The 14,891-nt window shown below is 40.2% G+C and overlaps 1 protein-coding gene across 1 annotated transcript in view; it reads right to left on the bottom strand.

The window, feature by feature from the left end:
• Window positions 1-4,692, bottom strand: part of LOC102299385 (cholecystokinin receptor) — a 61,092-nt gene extending 56,400 nt beyond the window's left edge. Inside the window, exon 1 of the mRNA XM_005951740.3 lies at window positions 4,075-4,692. Coding sequence (XP_005951802.1) covers window positions 4,075-4,195 — 121 coding nt within the window. The 5' untranslated portion in view covers window positions 4,196-4,692. The remainder of the gene's footprint in view (window positions 1-4,074) is intronic.
• Between the last annotated feature and the right edge of the window lie 10,199 nt (window positions 4,693-14,891).

The following is a 14,891-nucleotide window of genomic DNA, read 5'->3' as shown; positions in this document are numbered from 1 at the left end:
TTTAAGTGGGGGAACTTGCACAATCGGTGGCTGACTAAATACTTTTTTGCCCCACTGTATATCTGTCTCCAGCTTTCTTTCTGGCATTATGCTTTCTCAAGTGACAACTCAAATCCTTGCTGAGTTTTTATACTATGTGTAAATGAGAAGAAAAACCTCTGTTTTAACTTGATTTTAAAAGCTTTGAGCGTTGAGTTAAAGCACATCATTGCACAGCGGTGGTTTTTGTTATGGCTCAATAAAAGGGGGCTAATGATTCTTGCTTTTTCTAAAATAATGCTGTTCTTGTGTGCAAACAGAAAATTCTAATGGAAGCTAGTATGTTTAAAAATGCTATATTAAAAATCCCTCACTCTGCAGAAAAAAGCACTTGAGAAATTTTTTGACAGAAGCTTTAATTCATATGTGGCCTGATAACTTTATTCCCATCTGTATGTGCTGTTTTAATGGAGTAACCTGATGAGAGGGCAAAGGCAGGAACTGTTTACTAAGAGACCAGGATTTTATCAAGATGCAGCTTCTCATTATCAGGATGATTCAAATCTTTATACTCACAGTGCATTCATGCAATTTGTTTCACCTCAACAAGTTGCTTCAAAATGTTCCAATTATTAGCTCTGATTACTGTGATCGCGTTATGACAGACAACACCTCTATGTAAACACCCCAAGGGGACAAGATTCTAATTTCTTCCACAAGATACAACATTGTAGAAATGGGTACAATGTTAGAAACTCCCAGCTCTTTTACTGTGTATACTGTGCACAGCTGACTCTGCAGCAGCACGTCTCTTGTCTTGCTCTCCGGTTTTTCCACTTTTGCTCAGTGCCCAAGGCGACTTATTGGATTCCTTCTAAAAACAAATGTTCATTTAATGCTCATGAGATCCACTTCAAGATAACTCATCGCAAGACAGGGTGAGCTCAGCAGAGTGCCACTTTGAATCATCTGGAGAACGGAGAGTGTCTAAGCATAGCCAAGGTGCAGCTACAGATATTCCACATAAGCAGCACCGTGTCTGAACTGAACTGCTCTCAGGAGTCCAGAAGGATTATTTTTGAAATGATGCATGTCCGATGTTGTTTTAGTTCTGTGCAGTCGGTGTTTTACAGCTGCTCTATCTGTTAAGCAACTCTTCAGACAAGCGGTAAAAACATGTCAGTCATCTGCAGAATGTAAATTTAAAAGAAAACCATACAAAGAAATCAAAATCAGAAAGAAAAAGGTGCAAGTGAATGAAAGCAATGTATTCTTCCCACTGACCTCAGTGTGGACATCCTGAATTTCTTTCTTTTTCTTTAAAATCAGGTATAGCATAAGTCCTTCACATCCTGCCAGTTACTTAAATAGGGTAGGCTGGTTAAGATATATTAACCTACTCACAGTTTCTGTTCAACTGTCGCTTTGCAGCCCATCTTGACCTGAGGGCCTCCTTCTTTGCTGCCTTTGACACAATCACTGTCACATCTCATGTCACTAACGCCTGCTCTGTTCTGTGTTCCAGCTTTTCTGTTGCACTCGCTGACTTATGCACATCCACATGCATGTCTAATCCAGGACAGAGACACATAAATGACTGCAGATAACAACAGAAGTCTTCTTTTGAGCTGCCCTAACTGAAATCTGTTGGTTCTTCTGTAGTTAAAAAAGAACAAAACATTAAATACACCTTCTAAGTGCGTTTCAAAATGTTTAGTTTAATAATGAGATCCCTGCAAAGCTTACGCCATGTGATTTCTAAAAATACATTCATCGTATATTCATGTTCAGATCTGCCTGAGTGAGTGTGGAATCTACTGTACGCCAGTTTTTTAGAACAGCAGCATGCTCCCATTCCTTTCACGTTGTACAGTAGTTTGTGTCACGTCTCTCTTTTTGCTCATGCTTTAATCTTCCATTCCAGCCCAGAGAGGTAAACCTCACGACTTGAAGACTTCTATAGTAACTAAGAGAAAAGGAAATGCTTAACAGCGCAGGCTGCAGTTGTGATATAAAGCTGAATACAGCACCCTGTAATTGTTAGAAATACAGCTATAAACCACCCACCCATCACTTCTGACTGTTCATTAGACAAAAGAATTTATTTAAAGATCCCATTCTGGGCTACAGAAAGCTGTGACTGGGATCTGTCACTATACAATGATGTCTTATAGGAGAAACAAGTGGGAGAGGAAATGATCTGCTCATTATTCTATAGTGAAAACATAGATTTCAGGAGTTCAGGAGGGATGCCAGGGACAAAAAACATAACTGTCAGCACAGTGACTGCAGATTTCTGTGTTTTCTTTTACATAAATAACATTAATAACAAAGTAAACAAAAGATAAATGAAGCATTCAAATGAGTCAAAACTCTCCATAAAGTTTCCAGGGTGAGCATCCCTCTGGTCCTCGCTTAATGCCCAACCTCCAAATGTGCAAACAAAACCTTCACCCATGGCTGAAGACAGTTACTAATTAATATGAATCTACAGCTACACTGTATAAACTAATGTGGCTTTATTTGAAATGTTCTCCCATTTTTGAGTTGATGAAACTGATTGTTGCTAAATAACTGAAGCTACTTTGTAGAGTAAATGAAACCCACTTCAGTGTGTGAGAATATATTTGCACTGTGTTCATCTACTGTAATAACTTTTTAAATGAATTTCACCTAAACTACTTTTGATGTGGAATTTAACCTTAAATTTAACACTTTATGTTGAAAGCTATCATCAAGGTCCATTTATAATATTAAATTGATTTCTTTGTTTCTCCCCAACATCAAAACAAACCATTTCTGTTCCTTTTGCATCAGGAACTCAAGTGAGGGGGTGGGGCTTTAATTTACTGCCCCAGCTGTGGATATCTGAGAGTAACAATACACATTCATATCCATCACTGTCTTATGGCCTGAGGAGACCCTGAAGGATGAAGATGAATAAAAAGAAGTTTATGTGCCAGCCAGCCATGTGAGGTGGACGTAGCAATGTGACCACAATTCTCACAGTGTTAGATTGCTCTCTGGCTGGGTAGATCACCCCACTGATGTTGATGCCTGCCTCACATATAAGGTCAATAAAAGTAATGCAGCACACAAGGAGGAATGGCTCTGAATTACTTAGCGAGGAAAGATTTGAAATATTCTCGATACTGCAGCAGAGGCGGGGGGTGGGAAAAAAATTAAAAAGAGCCTCTCAACCTCATTTTCCAAATCAGCCTGTGTGCTCAACTGGTGTCCTGATAGACTTATTGTGAGAGCCTTATCTTCTCTGGTGTTGGGCTTAATCTCCTGCCCACTTTGAGAGCGAGAAGAACAAACACTCGGAATTAGAGCTGCTTTTCACTCTGCACAAGGCTGCCGCTGCTGCTGCTGCTGCTCATTCTGATTGGGGCGTTATTGATGCAGAGAGAAGCAGCAGTAAATTGGAAAGCTGGGTGATTGGTTACATACAATGAGGATGAGGAGAGCTGATTTAAAAAGAAGAAGAAGAAGAAGAAGAAGAAGAAGAAGAAGAAGAAGAAGAAGAAGAAGAAGAAGAAGAAGAAGAAGAAGGAAAGAAAGAAAACAACTCCTGATTGCAAATGGCTTTCTTTTAAAAATACAGATCGGACACAGTGTGGGGGGGAAATGATCTGTAGGTAAAACATCATTTGGTGTTCTACATATATGAGTAAGGAGAGGAAATTACATGAGGTCTATTGATTGCATTTTTGTAACCAAGGAATTAGTCATTTGTCTGTTTGTAACTTGGAGGGAATCAACACTGTTAACAAGAAATGAAAGCTGTTTTTTTTTAATCACTCAGATTTAGTTTGTATGAAAGGATGAATATTGAAGAACAATGTTGGCAATTTAAGCCAAATCAGACTAATAACAATAACAATAATAATAATAACAACAACAACAACAACAACAACAATAATAATAATAATAATAATAATAATAATAATAATAATAATAATAATAATAATAACATTAGGGTTTAACACCTTATCTGTTTATACCGGGTCTGGGGCCAGGTGTTGGTGCCATCTGTAGCGGTTTAACACCTCAGCCTGGATGATTCATTTGTGGAAAACTGGGTGCTCTTACCTCTGGCTCTGGCCGGTCTGCTGGGGACGGAGCGGTTCGTGTTGCTCACGTTGTAGTCGCTAACTTCCACGCTGAGGTTCCCCCACTCCGTCACAGTCCCGTTCCCCGTCCGTAGAGCCATCCTCTCTTCGCTTCTGGTTTCACACCTGCGCTGAGTGACTGAGCCGATCAGCCCGCCACCTTTTCCTTCATAACAGCCGGAGAAGGGGCGTTTAGGAAACTTGGAGGCGGCCCAGAGTTCTGTTTGCTTTTCTTTTCCTTCTTCTTCTTCTCTTTTGAAAATCTCGAGCACGGTGGAATAAATGGAGACCAGGCGGAGTGTGACAGGGTTAACTGATGGGGAGCCGTGAGGGAAGCCCCGGGAAGCGCGCAGTACAGCGGACTGAAGCCCGACTGTGGAGGAATGAGGCTGCGCTGCTAAGGCAACTGAGGAGCTCTCACACTCTCTTCCTCTCTCTCTCTCTCTCTCTCTCTCTGTTCACACCACCGTCACTGCAACAGTTTAGAGAAATCATACACAAACTGGCTGCTGCTCATCCGTAGGTGGACTGACTTCAAGCTCGATCAGCTCCAGAGCTTCCTTTTCTAAGTGACAACGCAGCAGTGGTGGAGACACCGTTTATATGGGGGTGTCCATGCAGGGCTACGTGCTTGGGGTGACGTTGGATCTCCATCCATTTTAACAAGATTTATTAAGAATTTGTGATAAATCCACCTGACCAAACCAATCATTTTCTTTATCACTCACTAGTTCTGTGCCATACTTATTCACTTGGTATTGATCTGATGCCAAGTAAATATGAGTATCTATCGCCAATAGAGATATCGATATTTTCAGCTATATAGGCAGATTATGTAGGGGAGAGTAGTATGTCATGATTTGTGAGATGAATCATCAATAATTTGAAAAGGTTCAGACGTTTTTCACAGTGTGTGTTTGAAGGTTGTTTTTTTTTCTTTTCCAGAAAAATAATTTGTTGAACACAGATCAGTGGGCTGCACGCTGAGGACAGAAACAAAGTAATCAGATAGCAATACTGATTACTGATATTTGGATCGATCCACCCACATCTGTCTCTCACATTTGTTATTTGAATTGGCCAAAAAGCAAAAGGACTCATGTAGAGGAGGTACTGCTACGCTTGCATCCAGTGCTATATTTTCAATTCTGGACTCTATAGATTCACTTTGCATGATTCACAGCCCATTTTTCTTAGATGTGGGCCTTGGTGCAGCAATGTCAGCTCATCCTCTGTCTGAAACCAGCTGTTTTAGCACCTTCTCTTTAAGCAAGTTTTTTTTTTCCTGATCTACTGTGCCTCATAGGTAGAAGGTTTAAGCATCAGGTGTGAACCAGCATGGCAGCGTTTGGCTCAGCTGCATCACTTGTACATACACTTGTCTCACTCTTTCAATATGGCCTTGTTTGATATGAGCTCCCATAAGTACATCTGTATAATAAAAAATGGGGAAACAACATGCGTCTGCTTAATTATTATAATTTAAAAAGAGTGTTTTCATTGTTAAAATGTTTTTGGAGGAGACTGAGAGCGGTGTACCCCAGGAGAGGCCCAGGCGTTGTCCACATCCCTGGGGCTGTGGTCAGAGCACGGGCAGACCAACTGCAGGCCTCCACCATCATTCCCATCCCCAAAAGGTCTGAAATAGACCATCTCAATGACTACAGACCTATATCCCTAACGTCTGTAGTCATGAGGTGTTTCAATAGTTTCTCACCACATCAGAGACTGCTTACCTTCATCTCGGAGTAAATCGGTCCATGCAGGATTCCATCACCATCACATAGCACTGAGCCATCTGGAGAACTGGAAGAGCTACATGATGCACTTCATGCACTACAATTCAGAGTTCAACACCATAGACATCCTCACCACCAAACTGGACCACCCTCAGGTCCCCTCTGCCACATTCTCCTGGATCAAAGATTTCCTGACCAACAATCAGTACTGCCACGAGCAGTAGAAGTAAAGGACACCTTTTCTTAAATGAACTGGTTGTAAAGCAGAGGTGCCAAAGAACAGATAGCTCAGTAGGTAGAGTGGTGGCCCCATGATCGGGAGGTCAGGGGTTCAAATCCACTGAACGGCTACCCTGAAGTGCCCCTGAGCAAGGTACTGTCCCTACACACTGCTCCCCGGGCGCCCACTGAGTGAATGGGTTAAATGTAGAGAGGAATTTCCCCACGGGGATCAATAAAGTATACGTTACATGTTGCACATCCTGTGTTCGTGATGAGAACATATTACTGTGAATGTTATTGTCTTGGTTACATATTAGCTGTTATAAATGATTGTTTAAAGCGAAAGAGTGCCTCGGTATTTTCTCGTAGCCTGTGGAACAACTTTATGTTCCATTTAGCTGTTTGGCTAACAGGAGAAAGGTGAGACCCTCTGAGACCCCTGATGGGCAGCGTGATGGCTTTGTTTATGAGGAACAATCTATAAGCACCTCTGGGTTTCGTTTAGTTCATGTGCTGATGCGTGAGAAATGATGCTTTGAAAAGTGTCTGGAGGTAGCGGGGGAGGAGGGGGACTTAGTTTGCACCGTGGGGGAGGAAGACTACACTATTTGTGTTTGTGATTTGTTATATGGTTGCTGTCAGTCCTGGGGATGGTTTTACAAGTACTCTTATTGCTTTTGTGCTGCTCCTATGTGTGGGTGGTGTGTGTGTGCTCCAGCTTGGCTAACATGTGTTGGTGGTTTTCCACATTTTGTAGGATAACGGCTTATTACAGTAATGCCAAAAGTCTCTCCCTTCCTCTTCCTCTGGAGCCTTCAGTGTTGAGAGTTTGGCAGCTGCTCTGCATTGATTTTCACTAGATAAAGGTCTTCACGCAGGTCATGATCAGCCTGTCTGATGAGATGGGGAATTTGCCTTTTGATACACGGGAGTGTCAGAACCTCCTCTTCCTTTTAGTAAAACTGGCGGAGTGAAAATTCACTGAAAGAAAATGCAGTTCAGCTAAAGCACTCAAGCTCCTGAGAAATTCAAACAGGCCTCTGTCATTCCACCTATTGTAAAATTTCATAAGTAGCTGAAAACACCGTAGTGAATATTAACGAGCATAGACCAATCTTCCCTAAAGCTAAAAAAAAAAGATGAAACAAACTTTGCATGAAGTATGATTATGATGTCATAATACAATCCCAATTTGAAAAAGTTGCTTTGCTGTCTGTTACGCCCCTCTGCAGCCCCTAACCTCTTTGCAGTGTTCAGCTGTTGCTAATTGACCACACCTGGTGAGGTATGGATAAAGGCATACCTGAGGCAAGCTTTCAGGAAGGCGCACCAGTCTTTGTCTTAGTGGTACCAGCTGTTTTAGCTAACTTATTATGTAATTTAAAATAAAACCTCTTCTTTGTGGAATTCTGGTGTTTATTTATATTGCAGCTTTTAAGCCAGGTCATAACATGTCTAAAATGTAAATATAGCCAAACTCATGAACTCATATTTTATCAAAAATAGAACATAGAAAATATATTAAATTAAAAAAAGGTCACTCTGAATTTGATGGCGGCAAAAAGTCTCATAAAAAGGTGGGACAAAGGCAACAAAAGGTAAGTAAGTGGTACTAAAAAGAAACAAATGGAGGGACATTTTGCAGCTAACTAGGTTAATGGAAATGGATCAGTAACATGCCTGGGTGTAACAAAAAGATCTTAGAGAGGCAGAGTTTCTGGTAAGTAAAGATGAGGAGAAAGACACCAATTTAAAAAGAAATCCATTTACAAATTGTGCAATCTGGAGAAATATTTGTGTGGCTGACATAAACGGTAATAACCAGACCGAAAAGCAGCGCACATTTCGGTGCTTTTTTTCGGTGCTTTATTTCCCCTGAGATGTCACACACTTTGAATTCTAGCCAATCATTTTACCTTTGCAAGCGTAGTAGGCGGGCCCAGGTACATAGGTTCTTTTAGAGCAGAGCTACAGATTAAAAAAGGCTGAAAATCAGTGTTGAATGTCTGTGATCTTCAGGCCCTAAAGTGGCACTGCATTGTAACAGACATGATCCTGTCACACACATTATCACATAGGCTTAAGAACACCTCCAGAAGTCTGTGAACACAGCTCAATGTGCTACCTACAAATGCCGGCTATCATGCGAAGAAGAAACCATAAGTGAACATGATCTACACATGCTGCCTACTTTTCTAAACCAACTTCCTCATTAAAAGTGGACTGAGGCAAAACTGTTCTGTGGTCAGAAAAATCAAAACCTGGCATTGGCAGTTTGCACAACTGGAAAGGTACTATCGATGCTGAACGGTATATATAGGTTTTAGAGCAATACATGCTCCAGATGGGTTCTTTGTCAAACCAAATACTACAGCTATTACAACAGCATGGGTGCAAAAGCAAGAATTGAGCCACATTCCTCTCCCAGAAGTCCAGGAGCTGGTCTCTTCAATTCACAGATGTTTACAGACATCTTCAAAGAAGGGGGGATGCCACAGGGTGGTAAACAGAGAATGTGTTACTGTAATCGGATTACTTTTTTCAAGTAACGAGTAAAATAAGGGATTACTATTGCAAAAACGGTAATTAGATTACCGTTACTTTCCCGTAGGAACGCTGTGTTACTGCGTTACTAAAACCGTGATTTTTTTGCGAGAATGTCTCATGACAGTGACGTAAGCAAGTGCGACATTCGTGACAACAGCTGTGTGCAGATCAACAGTGGATCATATATCGAGTGCGGGAGAGAGTATGAGCGTGCAGCATTTAAAGTGTGGAAGTACTGACCTTACTTTAAGTTTGATTCCATAAAAAGTGACAAAAACATTAGCGTCTGTTGTGCATGAGAAGAAAACGTATTTTTACTGCGAAAAAACCCCTAAACGTCCAAGCAAGCACCGAGTGCGCAACGACGCAATGGGAAATTCACAGAGAAACTCGCGGATTCTTCAACTGACCGCTGCGGCACACCTGCACCAGAAACCTCCGCCTACCCCGCTCCTGCTTTACAGGTGAAAATAGAGCAACAGGACTGCTAGTCTTTGACTTTATTTATTTTCTGCTGTGTTTTACTTGCATCTATTTGAAAGACTGAGTGTAAACACAAAAAATATATTTTATGTGCTGGAATGTGCAGAAAATAGGTTTAAATATTAAACAAATTTCTTCCAGTCAGAGAATGTTGCATATAATTACATTTTTGCTTGATGCATAAAGTTAAAAGATTAAAACTAATAAAACAAGTTTAAAAAAAAGAGACTTTTCCATTTGATTACATTTTGTGTGATGGATTATGCAGAAAAAGTAGAATTGGGCTGAAAGATCTATTGCTTTATCACCTATTCAGGTTGTAAATCGTGTTTTTAAAAAGTAACTAAGTAACTAAGTAATTAATTACTTTTGAAAATAAGTAATCAGTAAAGTAACTGGACTACTTTTTGGGGGAAGTAATCAGTAATTAGTTACTGATTACTTTTTTCAAGTAACTTGACCAACACTGGTGGTAAACATGGCCCTCTGCCACCTTTCAGAGATATGTTGCTGCCATCAAATTGTAAATGAGCCAGTATTTTTGCTGTGTGGGATCAGTGTGATGTATTAAAATGGAACCCTGTATAGCTTGTAAAGCTTAGATTACCGTTATCGTAGCGCCTGAAATTTAAATTTAAATTTAAATCACAGCAGTTTAAATAAAACCATGTAACTAATCTTCAAAACCTCCTGTACAGTACATAACAGTAGTCATATAAGCATGTCATAATCTTGTTTTTAAATGAGTAAAAGATATTTATTTAATTACTCAGTAAATAAATGTTAATGGTACCTTTTAGATCCAAGAGTGAGCTGGTGTTCCACTTGGATCAATCCTAGAACCATTTCTCTTCCTGCTGACCATTTTCCAGTTGATTGTTGGCTATTTCTGCTGGTAGATCCGTTATGTTTGCAAGTTCAAAATATATGCTTCATAGAAAGCATGCACGAAGATATTTTAGAGAAATATCAGCATAGACCAATATAGCCTTTGTTGATACCAGCATATCAGCAAATATAGTGGTATTTACCAGGATCAGTGACCGAAATGTGTTATGTTACACAAATTTTGTGCTGGCAAAATCTTTAAAAGCTAAAAGAGTTCCAAACATTCTAATTATTTTGTTACACTAAAGACTTCTTTGTATCCCTCGGATAAAACAAAAATAAGAAAAATGAAAAAAGTATCGACTATCGGACAGATTGTTGTAAATACTGGTATCAGAACAGGAATTCACAATCACTATTATGATACTGAAAACATCCTGTCAACTCAATAAAAACCAAAAGTTCATTTAGATCTAAGCCCTTTCAGTTTTTGGTGGACAATGTTTGGAATCTGTTTAAACACCTAACACCAAATTTTTTTCAGCGTTTTTTTTTCTACTGATTATCTATTTATAGCTGTCTGGCAAGTGATCAGTTAGGAAACCCTGTCATAGATGATGTGAAATGTATTCTCTGCACTCTGCTTCTCACATTCACAGGTCTGAGAAGGTGTCTTAGCTGCCAAAGCTAGCTACAACACCAGCTGAAAGTAAAATCTCTTACACTTCCAGGATCCTTAAAGGGTTTCAGATTCTCTCCTCAGATTGAATTTAATCAAAATTCTTTAAAATGGCCGCCATAGTGATATAATTACTGATTTCATTATGGCCAGTATTATTTCTTCCATTGATGTAGCTGACAAATAACGACCGACTTAATCCCTCTTATGTAACAGAGCATCTATCTAACAGGTGTACAGGTGTGCATTTCCTTAGGTGTGTGTATTTAAAGGTTATTAACACAAAAAGTGTTATACATGTTCTTTACTACACTTTCTTTTTCACCCAAAGGTATTCTTCTTATCACAATTACCTTAACTTAAAACAGGCAGAGACTGGCTTCTATCCAGAAACACAGACCAAAACCTTTAAACTTCATCAGTTAGACGGAGCACTGCAAATACCCCTTTGAATATTCACAAATATAGCAAATACAAAGAAGTACTGAAAGATATACGGTACATTTGCTGCTGCCTGTGCACAATAGTTACCATTTCTGTTTTAATAAATGTTGTGTCCAGTGTCACAGATGCCTGCTCTGTTCAGGGAAGGGATAACTGCAGATGGAAAAACAATCTTATTTCAACTAAAGTGGTCCTGACAGCAATTTACTAAGTTTATGTACAGACTATGTTACCTTTTTATAAACTCTCACTAGCTGTTTGTCTTTGCTTTTCAGTCTTTGCCAAGCAAATAAAACCATTTTGTTTTTCTGGGAGATTCCCTTCTTTGTTTTCTCTCAAAGTACATAACCACCTCCCCTAACAGGAAAAAACATACTAACGGGGGCCCATTGCTAAAGTAATGAAGCCTTGAGTGTTTCACAGAATTAGAGACAAACACATACATGCACAAATGCGAGTGCAGCTTGAGCAGGCACTTCACTTCCTAAAACTATCTGACCTACGGCGTCCAGGAATGTGCATCAAAAACTTGCCTGTCTTCTCAGCTTTTGCAGGCTGCCCAGATGTTGACACAGCTTTTCTTCCCCACATGCACGCTCCAAATTCATTCCCCCACATAAGGCAAAGAGTCCAAGGCTGAGATAAACTGTTGGAGTGACCAGAAAATGTTTGACAGAAAACTGTCAGGCAGTGCAAACTTTGGCTGAATGTGCCTCCTGAAACGAGTCCCAAATACCCTGAGTGTTTTAAGCATCCAACTTAATGCAGCTCTAATCCTCAAGATTAATCTTTTTTCTCATCTCTGCACAAGCCAAACTTTGACATATCACTGGACTTGAGGTATCGTGTGTTTGCACACACACAGTGTATTTAAAATGCTGAGGCTTGTGTCTGAGTCCAACTGAACTGCCTGCCTCGCTCATCCAAGAGTAGTACTTTCATCTATGATAATGAAGAAAGAGAGCATAATGTGAGCTTTGATTCTCTATCTGGGACACACACACATACTGAGTTTGAGGCCAGAGCTCAGACAGGTCTTGTCTCTACATCTTATGAGCAGTAGCTCCCAAATAGACATGATGCACTGTTCAGCAAAGGCGCGGGAACAAAGGCTGGGGTTGCTGGAGTGTAGTTAACATGCAAACATTTTGCTGTCAGTGTATAACCACACAGCAGACAGACTGAAACAGAGAGAGTTCAGAATAAAGAAAATACGGCATTCCTACTCTAATTAATCTCAGCGGGCTTAAAATGGAATTAAAAAAACACATTGGTGAGCATTATGCAACTTTAGTTCTTTATGACAATATAACAATTATAAACACTCAGGAGACCCTGTTTGAGAGACCTTTAACTTTTGAACTTCAGATGGTGAGCGCATCATTCTGTACTGGGTGCACAGGTGCTGTTGTTTGAAAGCACTTCTGCCTCATCACATATAAGCTTGTCATAGAAACTGTGTTCTATAATAAGCATCTTAGCGACCTCTGCTGGTCAGTATCAGCATGTATGATAAGTGTTTTGTGTAAAGAACAGACCATAATTTCAAAATGTGTCTTATTTTAGTCAGAAAAACTGTTCATTTAGAGTATTTTATCATTAGGTGAACAAAATTTAATGTACATAGCCTAAGCCTTTTGCTAAGTTGTTATCGTTAAATAGAAAATTCTGTTCTCACACGCCAAAATGCCAAACAGCTAATATGTCATCTTCAACATTTGACATATAAAGTAAAGAATGCTTGAAAAAAAGTTTTTAAAAAATGTAAATATCTATTCAATTACTCAATTTTTAACTCTGAAACAAAGTTACATTTAGTCATTTTTTGTTTTGTTTTCATTTTGTCTTTTAGATTTGTAAGATTTAAGATTTAGATTTACTGTAAAGTATAAATTATCAACTGCACTATTATTATTTATGATTCTTAGGTTTATTTTATTGTTAATATTTATGCGACTGAGCCAGACCCCACATGAAGCTCAGGTGATTGTTTACATTTGCTTGATTGAACACAGTGCTCTTTGGTTCGGCACCCGTTCTCAGTTAGGCCAGCTGTCCAGCAGACCTCACGTTCAACATACCTCCCTCTTCAGGTCCCCGGCGTCACTGAAGACTGGAAGAAAATTACTTCCACCTGCCCCCTCAGCCTCCCTGGCAGTGCCCCTTGAGCCCACTGCACCACCCCTACCCTGCAGCAGCGCCTGAAGACCACATGTTGTTTTTATTTTTAATGCTGATAACATACTCATTTTGAAATAACAACTAAAGTCAATCAGGTTATGTTCAAAGTTTAGTTTCTCATTTTCACAGCATAATCTTCATGGATGATATTTACCAAATATCATCCATGAAATTCTCATCACCAAATTCTCACTTGTAGGGATGGGTATCGAAACCTGGTTCTTGTTGAGAATCGGTTCCCACTGTTTCAATTCCTTGGAATTGTTTGTCATTTTTACAAATGATTCCCTTATCGATTCCAGTCGCCCGAATGATGTCACCACATTGCGGAGCCTCATTTACCTGGCAGGAAACATGGCGATTCAAACGCTCAAAAGTTTGGTTATACTTTACCAGAACGGATGACAACAGGGCAACTTGCAATACTTGCAAAGTAGATATTTCATTTAAGGGAGGAAACACTACGAATATGCAAAAGCATTTGCTCACAAAACACGCGATAACCTCGTGAATCTCAACCCAGCAGCAGCGGTAACGTTTGCACGTCCTCTCCCGTTAATGCGGAAGCTAACCAATCAACTAACAGTGCATATTATGTTAGCGCGATCTGCCTTATTACAAAACCTGCCATTACTGTGCATTTAGGTGACCATGATGAGAGAGACAGACAGAGTAGGGGTGGGTTTTGATTATCGATTTATCGATTAAAATCGATTCTGGATAACGTGATATCGATTCATTGAAATCCTGAATCGATTTTTTAATATAAATTTATTTTGCCCGAAATGCCAGAATCTCAGGTTAAACCTTACTAAATTTCAACAACCACCAAACAGCTAAAACAGTAAATGAGAGCAGGGACACGGATTCTGCACAAAGACATAAACACAAAGCGCGGACCCGCCGACGCATCAGAATCAGATGTCGCCTTTCTCACCCGACGGCACGGACACGGTCGGGGCTGAAACTCGGGTTTGAACTCCAAGATGGCGCCGCGGATGGTCGCCCTGGTGCTTCAGTGCGTTACTTTTGTTTTGTTTTTGTGCATTTCTTCTGTGTCTGGGCACTCCTCTGGATATTCGTACACCAGAGAAGAGCTCCTTAACTGCAGGACTACAACGCCTGTGGATTTATTTCCAATATTTGTCGCATCTGCGGCAGATTTACTGCTGACCCTGACCAGGAAAGCACGTCTCTTCTACAGTGGCGATTATGACCTGCACCTAAGTAACATCCAGACGAAAGTAACAATATTCTCGATGACGCGCCCTATAAAGAATTACATTGAAGGGATAAGTTCAGAACTAAAAGCGCCTACATTAAACCCCCGACAGACTCCTCAGATTCCGCTTTGTCATGAGTGAGAGTGATCTCCTTAGGCAGCGGACTACGAACCGCTCTTCCTGGGATCTTCCTTTCTAATGTACGATCACTCAGGAATAAGACAGACGAACTGAAAAACATTGGGCTCCCCACTTAGTGTGTGATACTATAGGACTGAAGGATGACACTGGTCATGCATGCAATAAAAACAGGACTTTCTGGAAGGATGACAACAGAGACTGTTGTGGCTCCTTCGTACCGTCGTGAGTTTGCTTTTCAAGATGGTGTTCTTGACGCGGAGACATAGACTAGATTTGGCAGCCATTAAGATCCACGATGGAACAAATCCAT

Source organism: Haplochromis burtoni, unplaced genomic scaffold, assembly GCF_018398535.1.
Source record: "Haplochromis burtoni strain Fernald_Lab_line unplaced genomic scaffold, NCSU_Asbu1 Contig_471, whole genome shotgun sequence".
Classification (NCBI taxonomy): Eukaryota; Metazoa; Chordata; class Actinopteri; order Cichliformes; family Cichlidae; genus Haplochromis; species Haplochromis burtoni.
Note: the sequence above shows the minus strand (reverse complement) of the source record. Positions and strands in the feature narration are given on the sequence as shown.